This window comes from Oncorhynchus tshawytscha, linkage group LG02 (assembly GCF_018296145.1).
Source record: "Oncorhynchus tshawytscha isolate Ot180627B linkage group LG02, Otsh_v2.0, whole genome shotgun sequence".
Classification (NCBI taxonomy): Eukaryota; Metazoa; Chordata; class Actinopteri; order Salmoniformes; family Salmonidae; genus Oncorhynchus; species Oncorhynchus tshawytscha.
Window position 1 is genome coordinate 40861572 of NC_056430.1, and position 18144 is coordinate 40879715.

Genomic DNA, 18144 nt, shown 5'->3' on the forward strand with positions numbered 1-18144 from the left:
GTTTAAAAAGAAAAGAGTAAGAACCATAGATTGACCTAACCTTGAGTCGAGTATGTTCTGTGCACTACTTGAAGCAAAGCTTGAGTGTTAAAAATGCTTGACAAAAAACCTTTCACACCTCATTTGAGATTTTGCAGAGATTTCATCATAGATTGAGTCAATGTTTTTACTGTACACCACAAAGCACATATTTACATATCTTGTAAAAACATATAAAATAAGATTTGTATATATACTGTATATGCTACAATATTTAATGTCAACACCAATTAAATAAATCATCGAAAACAATGACAGCCACTGACGCCCATGGTTATATGTGAGATGAATCATGGGATATTTCATGAAGCAGTCACACGTCAACTAGCAGTCTAGAGGTTACTGCCAAACAAAGCCAAAATACATGGCCAATGAGATCAAGTAGTAATCTCCTGAGAGCACTCGTCCCTCTATATAAGAAGCGACACCACTCCTATCAGGACAAACAGGGACCCAGCTAAGGTAAGTCATGCTCCAGCACAGATGCTACCTCAGTTTAGTCTTGCTTCGCTCATAGATAACAAGCACATTTAAATTAAACGTTCTGATTATTTATTTGATTATAATCTTAATATCTTAATTATTAGAGTCTCTCTATATTGCATTATCTGATTTAATATTCTACATTTTAAAATGTAGAGGAAGCTGTAAAATACTAAACAAATGTTTTGTCTTTTTAGGTATTCTGTTCAACGGCTGCCAGAGAACTACCTGCACTGTTGGTGTCTAACAAGGTAAAAACATTTTACTTTGCAAACATTACATGTAGTTATAAAATGTTACATTTTTGTGTTATCACATATACAGTACCAAGAATGTTCATTATTAGTTACTAATTTGGCTAAGGTCCTGTCATTACAATTTAATAATTGTTTTGTGTACCTTCAGTTACCTTCAGTTTATGTATCTGCAGTTCATATCATATCACATTTTATTGGTCATATACACGTGTTTAGCAGATGTTATTGCGGGTGTAGCGAAATGCTTGTGTTTCTAGTTCCGACAGTGCAGCAATATCTAACAAGTAATATCTAACAATCTCACAACATATACCCAATATATACAAATCTAAGTAAAGGAATGGAATTAAGAATATGGACGAGCAATGTCAGAGCAGCGTAGACTAAGATACAGTAGAATAGTATAGAATACAGTATATACATATGAGATGAGTAATGCAAGATATAAACATTATTAAAGTGACTAGTGTTCCATTTAATAAAGTGGCAAATGATTTCAAGTCCGTGCATATAGGCAGCAGCCTCTCTGTGCTAGTGATTATGGCTATTTAACAGTCTGATGGCCTTGACCTTGAAATAGTTACCATAGTAGTCATGAAGTGACAACATACCTTAAGGTTAACTTAGTGTATCGTGTTGTATGCTGTCAATGTGTCCAACCACCACTCAAGTACTGTTCAATGATTCCCTTTAGTCAGAGTGAAGTCAATACTTTACAGTGGGGTTATCTTCTCTTTTTAAGACGTTAATCATGAGAAAGATTCCAACTCTTTAAAGGCATCATCTGTAACATCTTGTTCAATGATCATTTCAACTAATGTACCCACCACAGGAGGCTGCTGAAGGGAGGACGGCTCATAATAATGACTGGAACGGAGCGAATAGAATGGCATCAAACACATGGAAACCAGCTTTTTGATGTATTTGATACCATTCCACAATTCCTCTCCAGTCATTACCACAAGCCCATCCTCCCAAATTAAGGTGCCACCAACCCAGTGATTCTCTGTGAATAGCCTGTAACTTCTGCCGCATGAGCTTAGTACAACTGACGTAACCTATCATAAGTCAAAATCTAAAGTCGTATTTCTCCATTGTTTATATTTTGTAGGTATCTGAGTCTTTGTTAACAACAATGCATTACATTCTAACAGTAAAGAGCCACCATGGGGGACTCAGAGATGCAGTGCTTTGGCGCGGCGGCCATTTACCTCCGCAAGCCGGAAAGGGAGAGGATCACGGCCCAGGCCGCTCCCTTTGATGCCAAATCAGCTTTCTTTGTGGTTGAGCCCAAAGAGATGTACCTCAAAGGGGTTCTCCAGAGTAGAGAGGGTGGCAAAGCCACTGTCAAAACACTGTGTAACAAAGTAAGTGATATAATGTATCTCCATCTCAGCACTCTAATAAAAATGGATTAGTACATATAAGGTAAGTAACATTTTAGATTAATAATTCATCTCTTTTATGTGTATTTCTTGGCACAGACCATCACTGTAAAAGAGGATGATATCCACCCCATGAACCCTCCAAAGTACGATAAAATTGAGGACATGGCCATGATGACCCACCTCAATGAGGCCACGGTGTTGTATAACCTCAAAGAGCGTTACGCAGCATGGATGATCTACGTGAGCTTAAATGAAAGATAATCTAGCGGTCAAGACATGAATCAATGGAGAGAAATGTTAACAAACATTATTCCTTTCTATTACAGACCTACTCTGGGCTGTTCTGTGTCACTGTGAACCCCTACAAGTGGCTCCCAGTGTACGACCAGTCGGTTGTGAATGCTTACAGAGGCAAAAAGAGAATTGAGGCCCCACCCCACATCTTCTCTATCTCTGATAATGCCTATCAGCACATGCTCACTGGTATGCTCACTTACTGGTGCAATTTAAATGAACTGAAACAGAGAAGGCCTCTTTATTGTCTCATCAACATAGGCTAATCTTTGATATTTTGTCCCTCTTGCAGATCGTGAAAACCAGTCAATCCTCATTACGTAAGCACCCGTGTCTGTGCAGCCTAATGAACGTATCAACTTCATTCAGTCTTTAGTCTTCAGTCATTTTGAACAGAAAACAAATGTGTAAAGTGTTTATTTTGAGTGTTTCCTCCCCGTAGCGGAGAATCCGGTGCAGGAAAGACTGTGAACACTAAACGTGTCATCCAGTACTTTGCGACAATCGCAGTGGCTGGAGGCAAGAAGGAACAAGCAGCAGCTGCTGCTTCTGGGAAAATAAAGGTGAGACACATTATTGTATATACTGTGCAAATACAGTACGTCAAGATTAAAGTATGTTGATTTTAGGCAGAGGCATCATGCTATTGTTATTTTTTTGTGTGGGTACTGATGACCAAATTTGCTATCTTTAAATGTATTATTCAGAAAATAAATAATATTGTTTAGGCCGATATTGTTTTCAGTACAAATGCATAAAACTGAAAGTAGTGCATTTGACACTTTATTTAGTGTTGGTATCTGAAACGAAAGTGGGATACAGGCAGGTGGGAGATGTAGTGGGAAAGGTGGATGCAGGGATTAAACCCCGGGCTCCAGTGGGGAGCTTTGTACACTTGATACGGCTCTCCACAACGCCCATCAGTTTCAAAGGCCATGGCCCAATCCAAAATGGATCACGAAACCCTACGCATTTTGACAGGAGCAATCCATATGGTAATAGCGTCATTTTGCGCTCTCATAGGCCAGGTCGCTTATAGCATCTCAGATCTACACAATTGCGTTCTAGGGTCTAGGGTACAGGAGGTTGGTGGCACTTTAAATAAAGTCTAGTTATTTGTTACATTTGACTATGTAAAACCTAGCAGTACTACTTATTTCTCTAAGAGTGAGGTGGATTTAGAGCATTTAGCAAAGAAAAAACGTATTTGTCTCTATGAAATGAAACCATCAAGTGATAGATTTTTATTTATTATTTTATTGTATTTTTCTCCCCAATTTCGTGATATCCAATTGCGACCCAATTATGATCCTGTCTCATCGCCGAGGCGAAGGTCGAGTCATGCGTCCTCCGAAACATGATCCGCCAAACCGTGCTTCTTAACACCCGCCTGCATAACCCGGAAGCCAGCTGTACCAATGTGTCGGAGGAAACACCTTCAACTGACGACCAAAGTCATCCTGCAGGCGCCAGGCCCGCCACAAGGAGTCGCTAGAGCGTGATGAGCCAAGTAAAGCCCCTCTGGCCAAAACCCTCCCCTAACCCAGACGAAGCTGCCCTACGGGAGTCCCGGGCATGGCCAGTTGTGACACAGCCTGGGATCGAACCCGAGTCTGTAGTGACGCCATGGCATGGGGTTTTTCAATGACAGACATGACCGCTGCGCCACCCGGGAGGCCCAAGTGATGGATTTTACACAAATACATATCATTGAACAACCCCATGCCATGATTAGATAGTGAAAAAACACACCAATCTCTTTAATCATTTCTTTAAACAATAAAAGCGAATTTACCAATGTTTCTGAAAATGTATATATTGTATAGCATTTTGGAATGAAACTCTTCATTTATAAAGTTTGCTGTATCATGTCATCTCTAGGGCTCGCTGGAGGATCAAATCATTGCAGCTAACCCTCTGCTGGAGGCTTATGGTAATGCCAAGACTGTGAGGAATGACAACTCCTCCCGTTTTGTAAGTAATGTTAAAATGCCGCTTCACATTACTTGCTGCCTGTTAAAAACTTGAAGAACTACTTACAATGTCTCAACGGTTCAGGGTAAATTCATCAGAATCCATTTTGGAACTACCGGAAAGCTGGCTTCAGCCGATATTGAAACTTGTAAGTATCTTCTTTTTTTTCATACTTTTTATTTACATCTAAAAAATGTTATGTTATACAACACACTCTTAACCATGCTATACTTGAACTACAGATCTGCTGGAGAAGTCTAGAGTGACATTCCAGCTGTCTGCTGAGAGAAGCTACCACATCTTCTATCAGCTCATGACTGGACACCAGCCACAATTGCTGGGTAAGAGACAAATACAGAAATATGACATGGGATTCATAAGGCCAATAGGGCTACATAAAAGCCTGTTAAACTCTGAGAAGTTGTTCTGGTCCCTGTACTGGGTCTGGTGAGTTTGGGGGTTACCCCCAAATAGGGTACACCCTGATGGTCATTGCAAAGCAATACATTTCCTTCTCCATCCACATTACCTTGTATGCATCCTCCACATGCACCCTTGACAGTGGTGTAAAGTACTTAAGTAAAAAAATACTTTAAAGTACTACTTAAGTAGTTATTTGGGGTATCTGTACTTTACTTTACTGTTTATATTTTTGACAACTTTTACTTTTACTTCACGACATTCCCAAAGACGATTATGTACATTTTACTCCATACATTTTTCATGACACCCAAAAGTACTTGTTACATTTTTTATGCTTAGCAGGACAGGAAAATTGTGCAATTCACGCACTAATAAAGAGAACATCCCTGGTAATCTCTATTGCCACTGATCTGGGGGACAAATGAACTCACAAAACACAAATTCGTTGCTTGTAAAATATGTCTGAGTGTTGGAGTGTGCCCCTGGCTATCCATAAAGTCAAATTATTTGCTTAAGACAAGGAATTTGAGATGATTTATACTTTTGATACTTAAGTATATTTAAAGCCAAATACTTTTAGACTTTTACTCAATTAGTATTTTACTGGGTGACTTTCACTTTTACTTGAGTCATTTTCTATTATTTTACTCAAGTATGACAAGTGTGTACTTGTTCCACCACTGACCATTGATCTAGTTCACTCATTTATAATAGGAAAAGTGATTGGGAAAATAAGTTTGAAGTTTCCTCACCTGTCTGTGTCTTGTTTTTTTTTAAAGTATCACTTCAAAGGCCTGATTTCTTGGGTCATTGTAAGATGTCAGGCTTGAAAATCTGTTCAGCCATTTTGGCACTGTGACTCACTACCCAAACCAAACAGTGGCCAAGATACGTCATATGATTTCTTGCTCCCATCTAGTGGACGAACTGGGAATCAGACAGGGGGTATATTTACACACTGGATAGATAGACACTTCAGCTTTCTCCTCATAAATTATGTATATGGCACGATCGTTATAAGGAGTGGACCAAGGCGCAGCGTACGTAGAGTTCCACATATTTTAATGAATAAAGTGAAACTTAAACAAATACAAAACAATAAAGAATAAACTAACCGTGACGACAATTCAGTGCTAACAGGCAACTAAACATAAACAATATCCCATAAACCACAGGTGGGAAAAATGCTACTTAATTATGATCCCCAATTAGAAACAAAGGTAACCAGCTACCTCTAATTGGGAATCATACAAATCACCAACATAGAATATCAAACCTAGAACCCCACATAGAAAATATAAACTAGAACAAAAACCCCTAGTCACACCCTGACCTACTCTACCATAGAAAATACAGGTTTTATATGGTCAGGACATGACAGTATATCATTCCTCAAAGACGAAAAAGGATTCCTGTGAGACGAAAGATTACTTTGCCCCGCGTTTTTAAAATGGCTGTGTTCCTGTGGAAATTTGAGCATGTTTCAAGTGACAATATTAGGTAAAAGATCTGACTTTTTAATACAAATTTAATAAAAAACATATCCTTTTGGAACAGTAATTGGTGACATATTTTATGTCAAACCTAGATTTAAAAAAATGTTTAGTCCCCAACATTGGACAAAATATATCTTGGGCTCTGTAATAGTCACATTGTTTCTGACACCTTTATCAGAATCCCACAGTTCTTAAGACTTATGGTTTTGTAAACAAAATGTACTGTATGAGGGTAGTATACAATATTATCTGTCATTTAGAAAATGCCACCAAAGAGTGTCAGAGTTGAACAGGTTAATAACGTCACTGTTAAACATGTGTTTCTATTCCAGATGCTCTTCTGATCACCACCAACCCCTACGACTATCCCATGCTCAGTCAGGGTGAAATCACCGTCAAGAGTATCTGTGATGTGGACGAGTTCATTGCCACTGACGCAAGTCAAATTGACATATGTTATTTCATGCCATAATTGTTTGTTCTTAGCATAATGAATCATATTTTCACAGTATTTTGATTGATGTTGCACGGAATCGTGTCTTTCTTTCTGGAAGTGTACTTGAAAGAAGTGATGTGTAGTGTTCTTCCAGGATAAGAGGGAAATCAACTTGCTTTTCAAGGAAGTCCATTTTGTGTAAACATAGCCCACCTCTACTTTAAATCACAGGAGGCCATTGACATTTTGGGCTTCACTGCTGATGAGAAGATTGGCATCTTCAAGCTGACTGGTTCTGTGATGCATCATGGGGCAATGAAGTTCAAGCAGAAGCAGCGTGAGGAGCAGGCTGAGCCTGATGGCACAGAAGGTAAAATCAGGAATCTCTGGCGTTGTCAAACTGGTGTACATTACATGCATGAAATCAAATCAATATTTACTCAACTTGGTGATTGAAATATCTGATCTTTGTAAAAAAAAGTATGATCTTTGTAAAAAAAAAAAAGTGCAATTTTACCTTCCATCTTAGTGGCTGATAAAATCTCCTACCTCATGGGCCTGAACTCCGCTGACTTGCTCAAAGCTCTGTGCTACCCCAGAGTGAAGGTCGGGAATGAGATGGTGACCAAGGGGCAGACTGTACCACAGGTTGGCAACTCGGTTATGGCCCTCTGTAAATCAGTCTATGAGAAAATGTTCTTGTGGATGGTTGTCCGTATCAATGAGATGTTAGACACAAAGCAGGCCAGACAATTCTTCATTGGTGTGCTGGACATCGCTGGATTTGAGATCTTTGATGTGAGTGGTAATCAAATAGCTTTTCCTTCCAATTTACACTAACTACCTGACTTAATGCACTACCCTAAATATTTTATTTTCTTCAGTACAACAGCTTGGAGCAGCTTTGCATCAACTTCACCAATGAGAAACTGCAACAGTTTTTCAACCACCACATGTTCGTACTGGAACAAGAAGAGTACAAGAAAGAGGGAATTGAATGGGCGTTCATTGACTTTGGTATGGACTTGGCTGCCTGCATTGAGCTTATTGAGAAGGTACGCATAATAACAATTTCTTAAATCAATATTTTACTGAAAAAAGCCTGGTCTCTATTAAAATTATTCTGTTCTCAACAGCCAATGGGCATCTTCTCCATCCTTGAAGAGGAGTGCATGTTCCCCAAAGCTTCTGACACTACCTTCAAGACCAAGCTGAATGAACAGCATCTTGGCAAAACTGCCGCCTTCCAAAAGCCAAAGCCTACCAAAGGAAAGGAGGCAGGGAAGGAAGCCCACTTTGCCCTTGTGCACTATGCTGGTATTGTAGAATACAGTATCACAGGCTGGCTGGACAAGAACAAGGACCCCCTGAACGACTCTGTTGTGCAACTCTACCAGAAGTCTACAGTCAAACTGCTGGCTTATCTCTATGTAACTCCAGCAGCCGATGGTAGTGTTCACTGTTCACACAGATCTTTCGAAAATATTTACATAAAGCCTAGTCATGGCATTAGCACATTCCGTAAATACTAACACATTTTGCATCCCTGTAATGCTGGAATGTATCTTTTGAATATACAAATAGAGGCTGCAAGCAAGAAGGGTGGCGCCAAGAAGAAGGGTGGCTCCTTCCAGACAGTGTCTGCTCTGTTCAGGGTATGTGTTCATCAAAATTTGAGAGGATATTCCTTTATGATGGGAGAGGGGAAATATTATAATTGTATTCATATCATAATATGTTTAAGGTGTGCGTGGATCTGAAATAGCTTTTGTTCAAAATGTTGGGAGATTCAACAATTGAGTTTGTGGTTTGCAAGGGAAATGTTTATTGTTAGTTTAAATATGTTTAAACTTTCAGGAAAACTTGGGCAAGCTGATGACCAACTTGAGGAGCACTCATCCGCACTTTGTGCGATGTTTGATTCCCAATGAATCAAAGACACCAGGTAAGTGCTAAAAATCTGGAAATTGTTTTTAACCCTGTGAAGAAGAACCTTGTTTTAAGTTTTATGAAAATAAATGAGTAAAACATTACATTTGTCTACAAGGTCTGATGGAAAACTTCCTGGTCATCCACCAGCTGAGGTGTAATGGTGTACTGGAAGGTATAAGAATCTGCAGAAAGGGCTTCCCCAGCAGAATCCAATATGGTGACTTCAAGCAGAGGTAATTACACAGTACTCTTGAAAAGTCAGCCATCGTCAGTGGTTGCAGATATTGTGGCATCCAACACCGCTGTGTGAATACTGCATGGTATTGATCGATGACGTTGAACTATCTCTTCTTTCAGATACAAAGTATTGAATGCCAAAGTCATCCCTGAGGGACAGTTCATGGACAACAAGAAGGCTTCAGAGAAGCTCTTGGGGTCCATTGATGTGGACCACACTCAGTACAAGTTTGGGCACACCAAGGTAAAACATTATTCCTCTCACTAATCTCTTGTTGACAGACTACATAACATAAATGGTATTGTAATGTTAACGTCTGTCAAAAGACTGTGGGATCCAACTACTAACGAGCAACGGTACTTCCGGTACTTTAGTTTTCCATCACTGGTTATTTGGACGTGTCAGGATTGGGTGAAGGTGGTGCTTAAAGTGGGGGCAGAGATTTAAAGCAATAATTTTAAGCAATGATTTCAAGTGGAACGTTTTCTTAATGGGGGGAGGGGGGCTTTGGCTTAGAGTTTCCATTTAGTGAGGTGGAGACTGTTTCTCTCATTAGTATCTTTTCTCATATACATCTTCCCCCAGAACCTAATCGAGCATGTGGCGCAGTTACATAATATTTTAGTTCTGGGTTTCCGAAATTACTCCTTTAAAAGGTGTTAAAATGCTCTTTGAACCGCTGAGTTTAGAATACTTTTCTAATAAACACTAAATTGCAGGTGTTCTTCAAAGCTGGTCTGTTGGGTACTCTGGAAGAGATGCGAGATGAGAAACTGGCTTCTCTGGTGACCATGACTCAGGCCCTGTGCAGAGGTTTCCTCATGAGGAGGGAGTATATGAAGATGATCGAGAGGAGGTAAAGGTTTTGCTGGAAAGAAATGTCTATCCATCCTCATTGGTTGTTGCGTTTATAATTGACTTGATCCAACCATTTTTTTATTTGTTTGGATTTTGACAGAGAATCTACTTTCGCCATCCAATACAACATCCGCTCCTTCATGAACGTCAAAACCTGGCCATGGATGAAGCTGTACTTCAAGATCAAGCCTCTTCTAAAGAGTGCTGAAACTGAGAAGGAGATGGCCCAAATGAAGGAGACCTTTGAAAAAACAAAGGAGGATCTGACAAAGGCATTGTCCAAGAAGAAAGAGCTTGAAGAGAAGATGGTTGCTATACTGAATGAAAGAAATGCCTTGGCGTTACAAGTAGCATCTGTAAGTAGCATCTGTAACTGAAGGAGTGGATTAGTACAATGCGCATCAACCCTTGTTTATATTTGAGAGTATAATTGTGGAACAAATAAGAAAATATCATATAATCACAACTCTAGGAAGGTGAGAGCCTCAATGATGCCGAGGAAAGGTGTGAGGGACTCATTAAGAGTAAGATCCAGCTTGAAGCCAAACTCAAAGAGACAAGTGAAAGGCTGGAGGATGAGGAGGAGCTCAATGCTGAGGTGACTGCCAAGAAAAGGAAACTGGAGGACGAGTGCTCTGAGCTAAAGAAAGACATTGATGACTTGGAGCTCACCTTGGCCAAAGTAGAGAAGGAGAAACATGCCACCGAAAACAAGGTTATCTATTTTTCAATACAACCTTTGTGCAACTCTATAGATACAGGCAACTGTGTTAATGAAGCATTACATGATTCTACTTAGGTTAAAAACCTAGTGGAGGAGATGGCCTCCCAAGATGAAACCATTGCCAAGTTGACCAAGGAGAAGAAAGCCCTCCAAGAGGCGCATCAGCAAGTCCTTGATGATCTCCAGGCAGAGGAAGACAAAGTCAACACTCTGACCAAAGCCAAGACCAAGCTTGAACAGCAAGTGGATGATGTGAGCAAAAAACAAACTGAATTGAGGGAGTAAAAAGAGGTTATAACTAGTAGTACATTATCCGTATACACATGTAGGTGGAACCACAGTACAATAATGCCTGCTCTCTGTTAAAACAGCTGGAAGGATCTCTGGAGCAAGAGAAGAAAGTCCGCATGGACCTTGAGAGAGCCAAAAGGAAGCTTGAAGGAGATCTGAAACTGTCCCAGGAATCCGTAATGGATCTGGAAAATGACAGGCAGCAGTCAGAGGAGAAGATTAAGAAGTAAGTTGCTGACCAATAATAAAGCAAGCTCGTATATTTTACCAAAATTACTTCAACTTCATCTCCATTCCCTGTTCTTGTGTTCTTTCTGTACATAGGAAGGACTTTGAGTTAAGCCAGTTTCTTAACAAGGTTGAGGATGAACAGACACTTGGTCTTCAGCTCCAGAAGAAGATCAAGGAGCTCCAGGTTGATTCAAGATGTAGAACTTAACTAAAGTGATTCAAATCTATAAGAATTAATATTTTCAAGTTGGCTTTGCAAGGCCTGAATATATACGACCATGTATTTCAGGCTCGGGTTGAGGAGCTGGAGGAGGAGATTGAAGCTGAACGTGCTGCTCGGGCCAAGGTTGAGAAGCAGAGGTCTGATCTCTCCAGGGAACTTGAGGAGATCAGTGAGAGGCTTGAAGAAGCTGGAGGTGCAACATCTGTCCAGATTGAGATGAGCAAGAAGCGTGAGGCTGAGTTCCAGAAGCTGCGTCGTGATCTTGAAGAGTCCACCCTGCAGCATGAGGCCACGGCTGCTGCACTCCGTAGGAAGCAGGCCGACACTGTGGCAGAATTGGGAGAACAAATAGACAACCTCCAGCGTGTCAAGCAGAAGCTGGAGAAGGAGAAGAGTGAATTCAAAATGGAGATTGATGACCTCTCCAGCAACCTGGAGTCTGTTTCCAAATCAAAGGTAAAAACAACAGGTTTATATTGAAGTCAAAAAAACAAGTCATGATCAAATAACTCTAAAACTGTACTTGTTTCAGGGAAACTATGAGAAAATGTGCCGCTCTCTTGAGGATCAAATGAGTGAGCTCAAATCCAAGAACGATGAACATGTGCGCCAATTGAATGACATAGGTGTGCTAAGGGCAAGACTGCTGACAGAGAATGGTTAGTGTGCAAAGAAACACTACTTACCCAAACAAACATCATCAATATATCTGCTAGAAACATATTTCCTACATTGTATCTTCAATAAGGTGAATACGGGCGTCAGCTGGAGGAAAAAGAAGCTCTGGTTTCCCAGTTGACCAGGGGCAAGCAAGCTTTCACACAGCAGGTTGAGGAACTCAAGAGGCACATCGAGGAAGAAGTGAAAGTAGGATACATCACTTAATAGGTTTGCAAAGAAATACAGAAAATGTGTACAAATCGTTTTGAACAAATTCTAAAGAAATGTTTCTTTCTCTACAAATCAACTGAAAGTCCAAGAATGCCTTGGCCCATTCTGTTCAATCAGCCCGCCATGACTGTGACCTGCTCAGGGAGCAGTATGAAGAGGAGCAGGAGGCCAAGGCTGAACTGCAGCGTGGATTGTCCAAAGCCAACGGCGAGGTGGCTCAGTGGAGAACCAAATATGAGACTGATGCCATTCAGCGCACTGAGGAGCTTGAGGATGCCAAGTAATTAAAGACATTGAACATGTTCATAATGACCAAAATACCTACAATGGCAAACATCAGAGAAAAAAAAACATGTTTCTATACCTTTACAGGAAAAAGCTTGCACAGCGTCTGCAAGACGCACAAGAGACAATTGAGGCAACAAACTCCAAGTGTGCTTCTCTGGAGAAGACCAAGCAGAGACTCCTGGGTGAAGTGGAGGATCTCATGATTGATGTGGAGCGAGCTAATGCTTCAGCTGCCCAGCTTGACAAGAAGCAGAGGAACTTTGACAAGGTACCATGAAAGACAAGATGGCAAGGAAAAATGAATGAAATCCACCTATTCAGTCACTAATTTATTCATGAACCTGTTAATGACACTTCCAGGTTCTGGCAGAGTGGAAGCAGAAGTATGAGGAGGGCCAGGCAGAGCTAGAGGGGTCTCTGAAAGAGGCCCGCTCTCTCAGCACCGAGCTGTTCAAGATGAAGAACTCCTATGAAGAATGTTTGGACCACCTGGAGACACTGAAGAGGGAGAACAAGAACCTGCAACGTATGTTCCAAACATTCTGAATCAAACTTAAAGTAACTGTCCAGTGAACATCCCATAAGCTGGCCAATCAGCGGTCTACTCACATTAATATGTTTAATGACCGGTATATGCCCACACCATTCTGTTATTGGGGTACGCCCACATCATTCTAACACAGATAAGCTGTCATTTAACATACTTAATTCAAACAAATTAAAAGGAAATCTATTTCACTCATGTTGTAATTAATTATAGGTCAAGTTTCATAAAAATCTGGAAACACTTTAATGTCTACATGCAATAAAACAATACATGCAGTTTAACACTTTCTTTAAATATTCCAATTAGAGTAAATAGTCTTTAAGCAATCTAATTGACCATCTTGTGTAATAACCACTATTTCCATGTTTCTCGAAGAGGAAATCGCTGACCTGACTGAACATATTGGTGAGTCTGGAAAGACCATCCATGAGCTGGAGAAGGGAAAGAAGACAGTGGAGCTTGAGAAGTCAGAATTTCAGACGGCCCTGGAGGAAGCAGAGGTAAAAAGAGAATACAGATAAAATGCCCATTTTAAAAAGGGGAAGGGGAAGTAGGTACAATATATTCTGTTGTCTATTACTCATCTATAACTTAATTGCGATTTTGATACATTTTAAGGCTACGCTGGAGCATGAGGAATCCAAGATTCTCCATGTTCAGCTAGAGCTAACTCAGGTTAAAAGTGAAGTTGACAGGAAGCTGGCAGAGAAGGATGAGGAGACAGAGCAGATCAAGAGGAACAGCCAGAGGATGATGGACTCCATGCAGAGCACTCTGGACACTGAGATCAGGAGCAGGAATGATGCCCTGAGAATCAAAAAGAAGATGGAGGGAGACCTCAATGAGATGGAGATTCAGTTGAGCCATGCCAACCGCCAGGCTGCTGAAAGCCAAAAACAGCTGAGGAACATCCAGGGAGCACTCAAGGTATGGATTTTAAACATCTACTTGACTCGGGAAGGCTGTGAAACAAATATGATATCATTGAGTTTTCTTCCTTTGACCTCAGGATGCCCAATTGCACCTTGATGATGCTGTCCGCGCCTCAGATGATATGAAGGAGCAAGTAGCCATAGTGGAGCGTAGGAATAACTTGATGCTGGCTGAGATTGAAGAACTGAGGGCTGCCCTGGAGCAGACAGAGAGAGGCCGCAAAGTGGCCGAACAGGAGCTGGTTGATGCCAGTGAGCGTGTTGGACTGCTGCATTCTCAGAATACCAGCCTTATAAACACCAAGAAGAAGCTGGAAGTTGACCTTACTCAGATCCAAGGTGAAATGGAAGACACTGTCCAGGAAGCAAGAAATGCAGACGAGAAGGCCAAGAAGGCTATTACTGATGTGAGTCCTTATAGCATATAATATAATTCTAAACTCTTACAGCAAAATGTACTTGCCAATAAGTAACATCCCTATCCATTTCTACATGAAATGCCATGGTGGCAGGCTGCCATGATGGCTGAGGAGCTGAAGAAGGAACAGGACACCAGCTCTCACCTGGAGAGGATGAAGAAGAACCTGGAGGTCACAGTGAAGGACCTGCAGCACCGTCTGGATGAGGCTGAGAATCTGGCCATGAAGGGTGGAAAGAAGCAACTCCAGAAACTGGAGGCTAGGGTAAACTCTAACTACATCATCTTAATGAAAACATTCACACTGACTACTAATGACTCCACCAATGACAAAGTAAATACACTGTAATAACTTGGTTATAATCAAATGATTTCATTCAAGGTCCGTGAATTGGAGAATGAAGTTGATGCTGAACAGAGACGTTCAGCTGATGCTATTAAAGGTGTTCGCAAATATGAGAGGAGAGTCAAGGAGCTCAGCTACCAGGTACTTTCAACATCTGATGAGAAGTACTCTATAAAGAGTAATCTTGACCCCGAAGCCATAATCGTCCTTTAATTTATACAGACTGAGGAGGATAAGAAGAATGCGAACAGGCTCCAGGATCTGGTGGACAAGCTGCAGCTGAAAGTGAAAGCCTACAAGAGACAGTCTGAGGAGGCTGTAAGTAAATTGAATTCTTATTATCGTAGAAATACCATAAAATGGCATAGTTTCAACTATGAATTCTAGATTTACTTTGGTAACATTTACTTCACTTTACCTATGGCCTGCAGATATAACGCTCCATAACTTAACTTGTAAGCAGGTTTGAGACTTTATAATGTCTTATAATAAGGCTTACAGTATATATGTTACATTTGACCAGTTGGTTTGTCTTACAGGAGGAGCAGTCAAACACTCACCTGTCCAGGTACAGGAAGGTGCAGCATGAGCTGGAGGAAGCTCAGGAGCGTGCCGACATCGCTGAGTCACAGGTCAACAAGTTGAGAGCCAAGAGCCGTGAAATTGGCGGCAAGGTACGATCAACCGTTTATTAATAGGTCATTTTGTTGCCATTCAACAAATATGGCTGAGATTAGAAATTAGATTAATGTGATTCATTTCTAATTATTGTTCCCTAAATGTTTCTTTTAGTCCAAGGATACAATGGAGTGATCAGCTTTGGAGGAATGGAGGAAACGGGACATTCACAAGCAACCATACAATATGAATTTCTTGTGGAATGTTTACATACTGTAACTAGTAGGCCTACCCTATGTGTGAACAATGGCACATTGGGTGTGAACACTGCAGGCAGCAGTCAATAAAAATAGCTTGTTATCATCCCTCCTGTGTGTTTCGTTCTCAGTTACAAGTCATACAGTGCATTCGGAAAGTATTCAGATCCCTTGACTTTTTCCACTTTTTGACAAAGTGAAAAATGGGTTTTAATTTTTTTTTCATATGTATTAAAAATAGAAAACAGAAATACCTTATTTACATAATATTCAGAACCTTTGCTATGAGACTCGAAATTGAGCTCAGGTGCATCCTTTTTCCATTGATCATCCTTGAGATGTTTCTACAACTTGATTTGAGTCCACCTGTGGTAAATTCAATTGATTGGACATGATTTGGAAAGGCACAACCCTGTCTATATAAGGTCCCACAGTTGACAGTGCATATCAGAGTAAAAACCAAGCCATGAGGTCGAAGGAATTATCCATAGAGCTCCGAGACAGGATTGTGTCAAGGTCTGGGGAATGGTACCAAAAAATGTCTACAGCACTGAAGGTTCCCAAAAACACAGTGGCCTCCATCTTTCTTAAATGGAAGAAGTTTGGAACCACCAAGACTCTTCCTAGAGCTGGCCGCCTGGCCAAACTAAGATAAGGGCCTTGATCAGGGAGGTGACCAAGAACCCGATGATCACTGACAGAGCTCCAGACTTCCTCTGTGGAGATGGGAGAACCTTCTAGAAGGTGAAAGAGGAAAAATGCGTATTTACCTGATCAATTTGATATTAATGGTTAACAATAAATATTTAACTGATAGTAAGACATTTCTGTCCTACTAGTGTCTGTGTTTATATGGTCTCCACTGAAGTTCCTTGCAGCTAATCTGGGCATATTGTCACCAGAGATGGCTTGAGCTGACAAATTAATTAAAGACTGCATTACATAGACAAGAATACGTTTTACTAGAGATAGCTTAGGAGTAGAAAAATCCCTCATTGTCTCAAAATCATCCTTGCAACTGGGAAACTAAGTTAAGATAACAACCCTGTGCAGATAACGACAGGATGAACCCAGAGTGGCTTATTATGCTCCTTGGTCTGCATGGGAGGGGTTGAACCAACCATGACTAAGCATTGTTATTGTCAGCTATATACAGTTGAAGTCGAAAGTTTAAATACACGTAGGTTGGAGTATTAAAACTAGCTTTTCAACCACTTCACAAATGTATTGTTAACAAACTATAGTTTTGGCATGTCGGTTAGGACGTCTACTTTGTGCATGACACAAATAATTGTTCCAACAATTTTTACACAAAGAGTATTTCACTTATAATTCACTGTAACACAATTCCAGTGGGTCAGATGTTTACATACACTAAGTTGACTGTGCCTTTAAACAGCTTGGAACATTCCAGAAAATGATGTCATGGCTTTAGAAGCTTCTGATAGGCTAATTGACATCATTTGAGTCAATTGGAGGTATACTGTACCGGTGGATGTATTTCAAGGCCTACCTTCAAATTCAGCGCCTCTTTGCTTGACATCACGGGAAAATCAAAAGAAATTAGCCAAGACCTCAGAAAAAAAGTGGTAGACCTCCACAAGTCTGGTTCATCCTTGGGAGTAAATTCCAAACGCCTGAAGGTACCACGTTCATCTGTACAAACAATAGTACACAAGTATAAACACCATGGGACCACGCAGCCGTGGAAGAAGACGCGTTCTGTCTCCTAGAGATGAGCGTACTTTGGTGCGAAAAGTGCAACTCAGTCCCAGAACAACAACAAAGGACCTTGTGAAGATGCTGGAGGAAACAGGTACAAAAGTATCTATATCCACAGTAAAACGAGTCCTATATCAACATAACCTGAAAGGCTACTCAGCAAGGAAGAAGCCACTGCTCCAAAACCGCAATAAAAAAGCAAGACTACAGTTTGCAACTGTACATGGGGACAAAGATCGTACTTTTTGGAGAAATGTCCTCTGGTCTGATGAAACAAAAACAGAGATGTTGAGCCATAATGACCATTGTTATGTTTGGAGGAAAAAGGGGGAGGCTTGCAAGCCGAGGAACACCATCCCAACCGTGAAGCACGGGGAAGCAACATCTCAAGACATCAGTCAGGAAGTTAAAGCTTGGTCGCAAATGGGTCTTTCAAATGGATAATGACCCCAAGCATACTTCCAAAGTTGTGGCGAAATGGCTTAAGGACAACAAAGTCAAGCTATTGGAGTCGCCATCACAAAGCCCTAACCTCAATGCTATAGAAAATGTGTTGGCAGAACTGAAAAAGACAGATTTTAGATTCTTCAAAGTAGCCAGCCTTTGACTTGACGACAGCTTTGCACACTCTTGGCATTCTCCCAACCAGCTTTATGAGGTATTCACCTGGACTGTATTTCAATTAACAGGTGTGTCTTGTTAAAAGTACATTTGTGTCATTTCTTTCCATCTTATTGCATTTGAGCCAATCAGTTGTGTTGTGACAAGGTAGGGGTGGTATACAGAAGATAACCCTATTTTGTAAAAGACCATGTCCATATTATGGCAAGAACATCTC

At 40.7% G+C, this 18144-nt stretch overlaps 1 protein-coding gene across 1 annotated transcript; it reads left to right on the plus strand.

Annotated features, from left to right (window-relative positions):
• Window positions 1–481: 481 nt before the first annotated feature.
• LOC112215433 (myosin heavy chain, fast skeletal muscle) lies at window positions 482–15692 on the plus strand. Its single transcript, XM_024374481.1, has 39 exons — window positions 482–501; window positions 720–773; window positions 1934–2146; window positions 2264–2407; window positions 2494–2650; window positions 2754–2781; window positions 2904–3024; window positions 4343–4435; window positions 4520–4583; window positions 4678–4776; window positions 6687–6790; window positions 7022–7160; window positions 7320–7588; window positions 7675–7845; window positions 7927–8239; window positions 8375–8445; window positions 8648–8735; window positions 8838–8955; window positions 9080–9203; window positions 9680–9816; window positions 9919–10174; window positions 10291–10533; window positions 10618–10794; window positions 10914–11059; window positions 11158–11248; window positions 11354–11743; window positions 11820–11946; window positions 12036–12154; window positions 12262–12458; window positions 12551–12734; window positions 12827–12992; window positions 13389–13513; window positions 13632–13940; window positions 14023–14352; window positions 14458–14628; window positions 14746–14850; window positions 14932–15027; window positions 15249–15383; window positions 15502–15692. The coding sequence occupies exons 3-39, from the start codon at window positions 1946–1948 to the stop codon at window positions 15520–15522; spliced, it is 5829 nt and encodes a 1942-aa protein (XP_024230249.1). The 5' UTR covers window positions 482–501; window positions 720–773; window positions 1934–1945; the 3' UTR covers window positions 15523–15692.
• Window positions 15693–18144: the final 2452 nt, after the last annotated feature.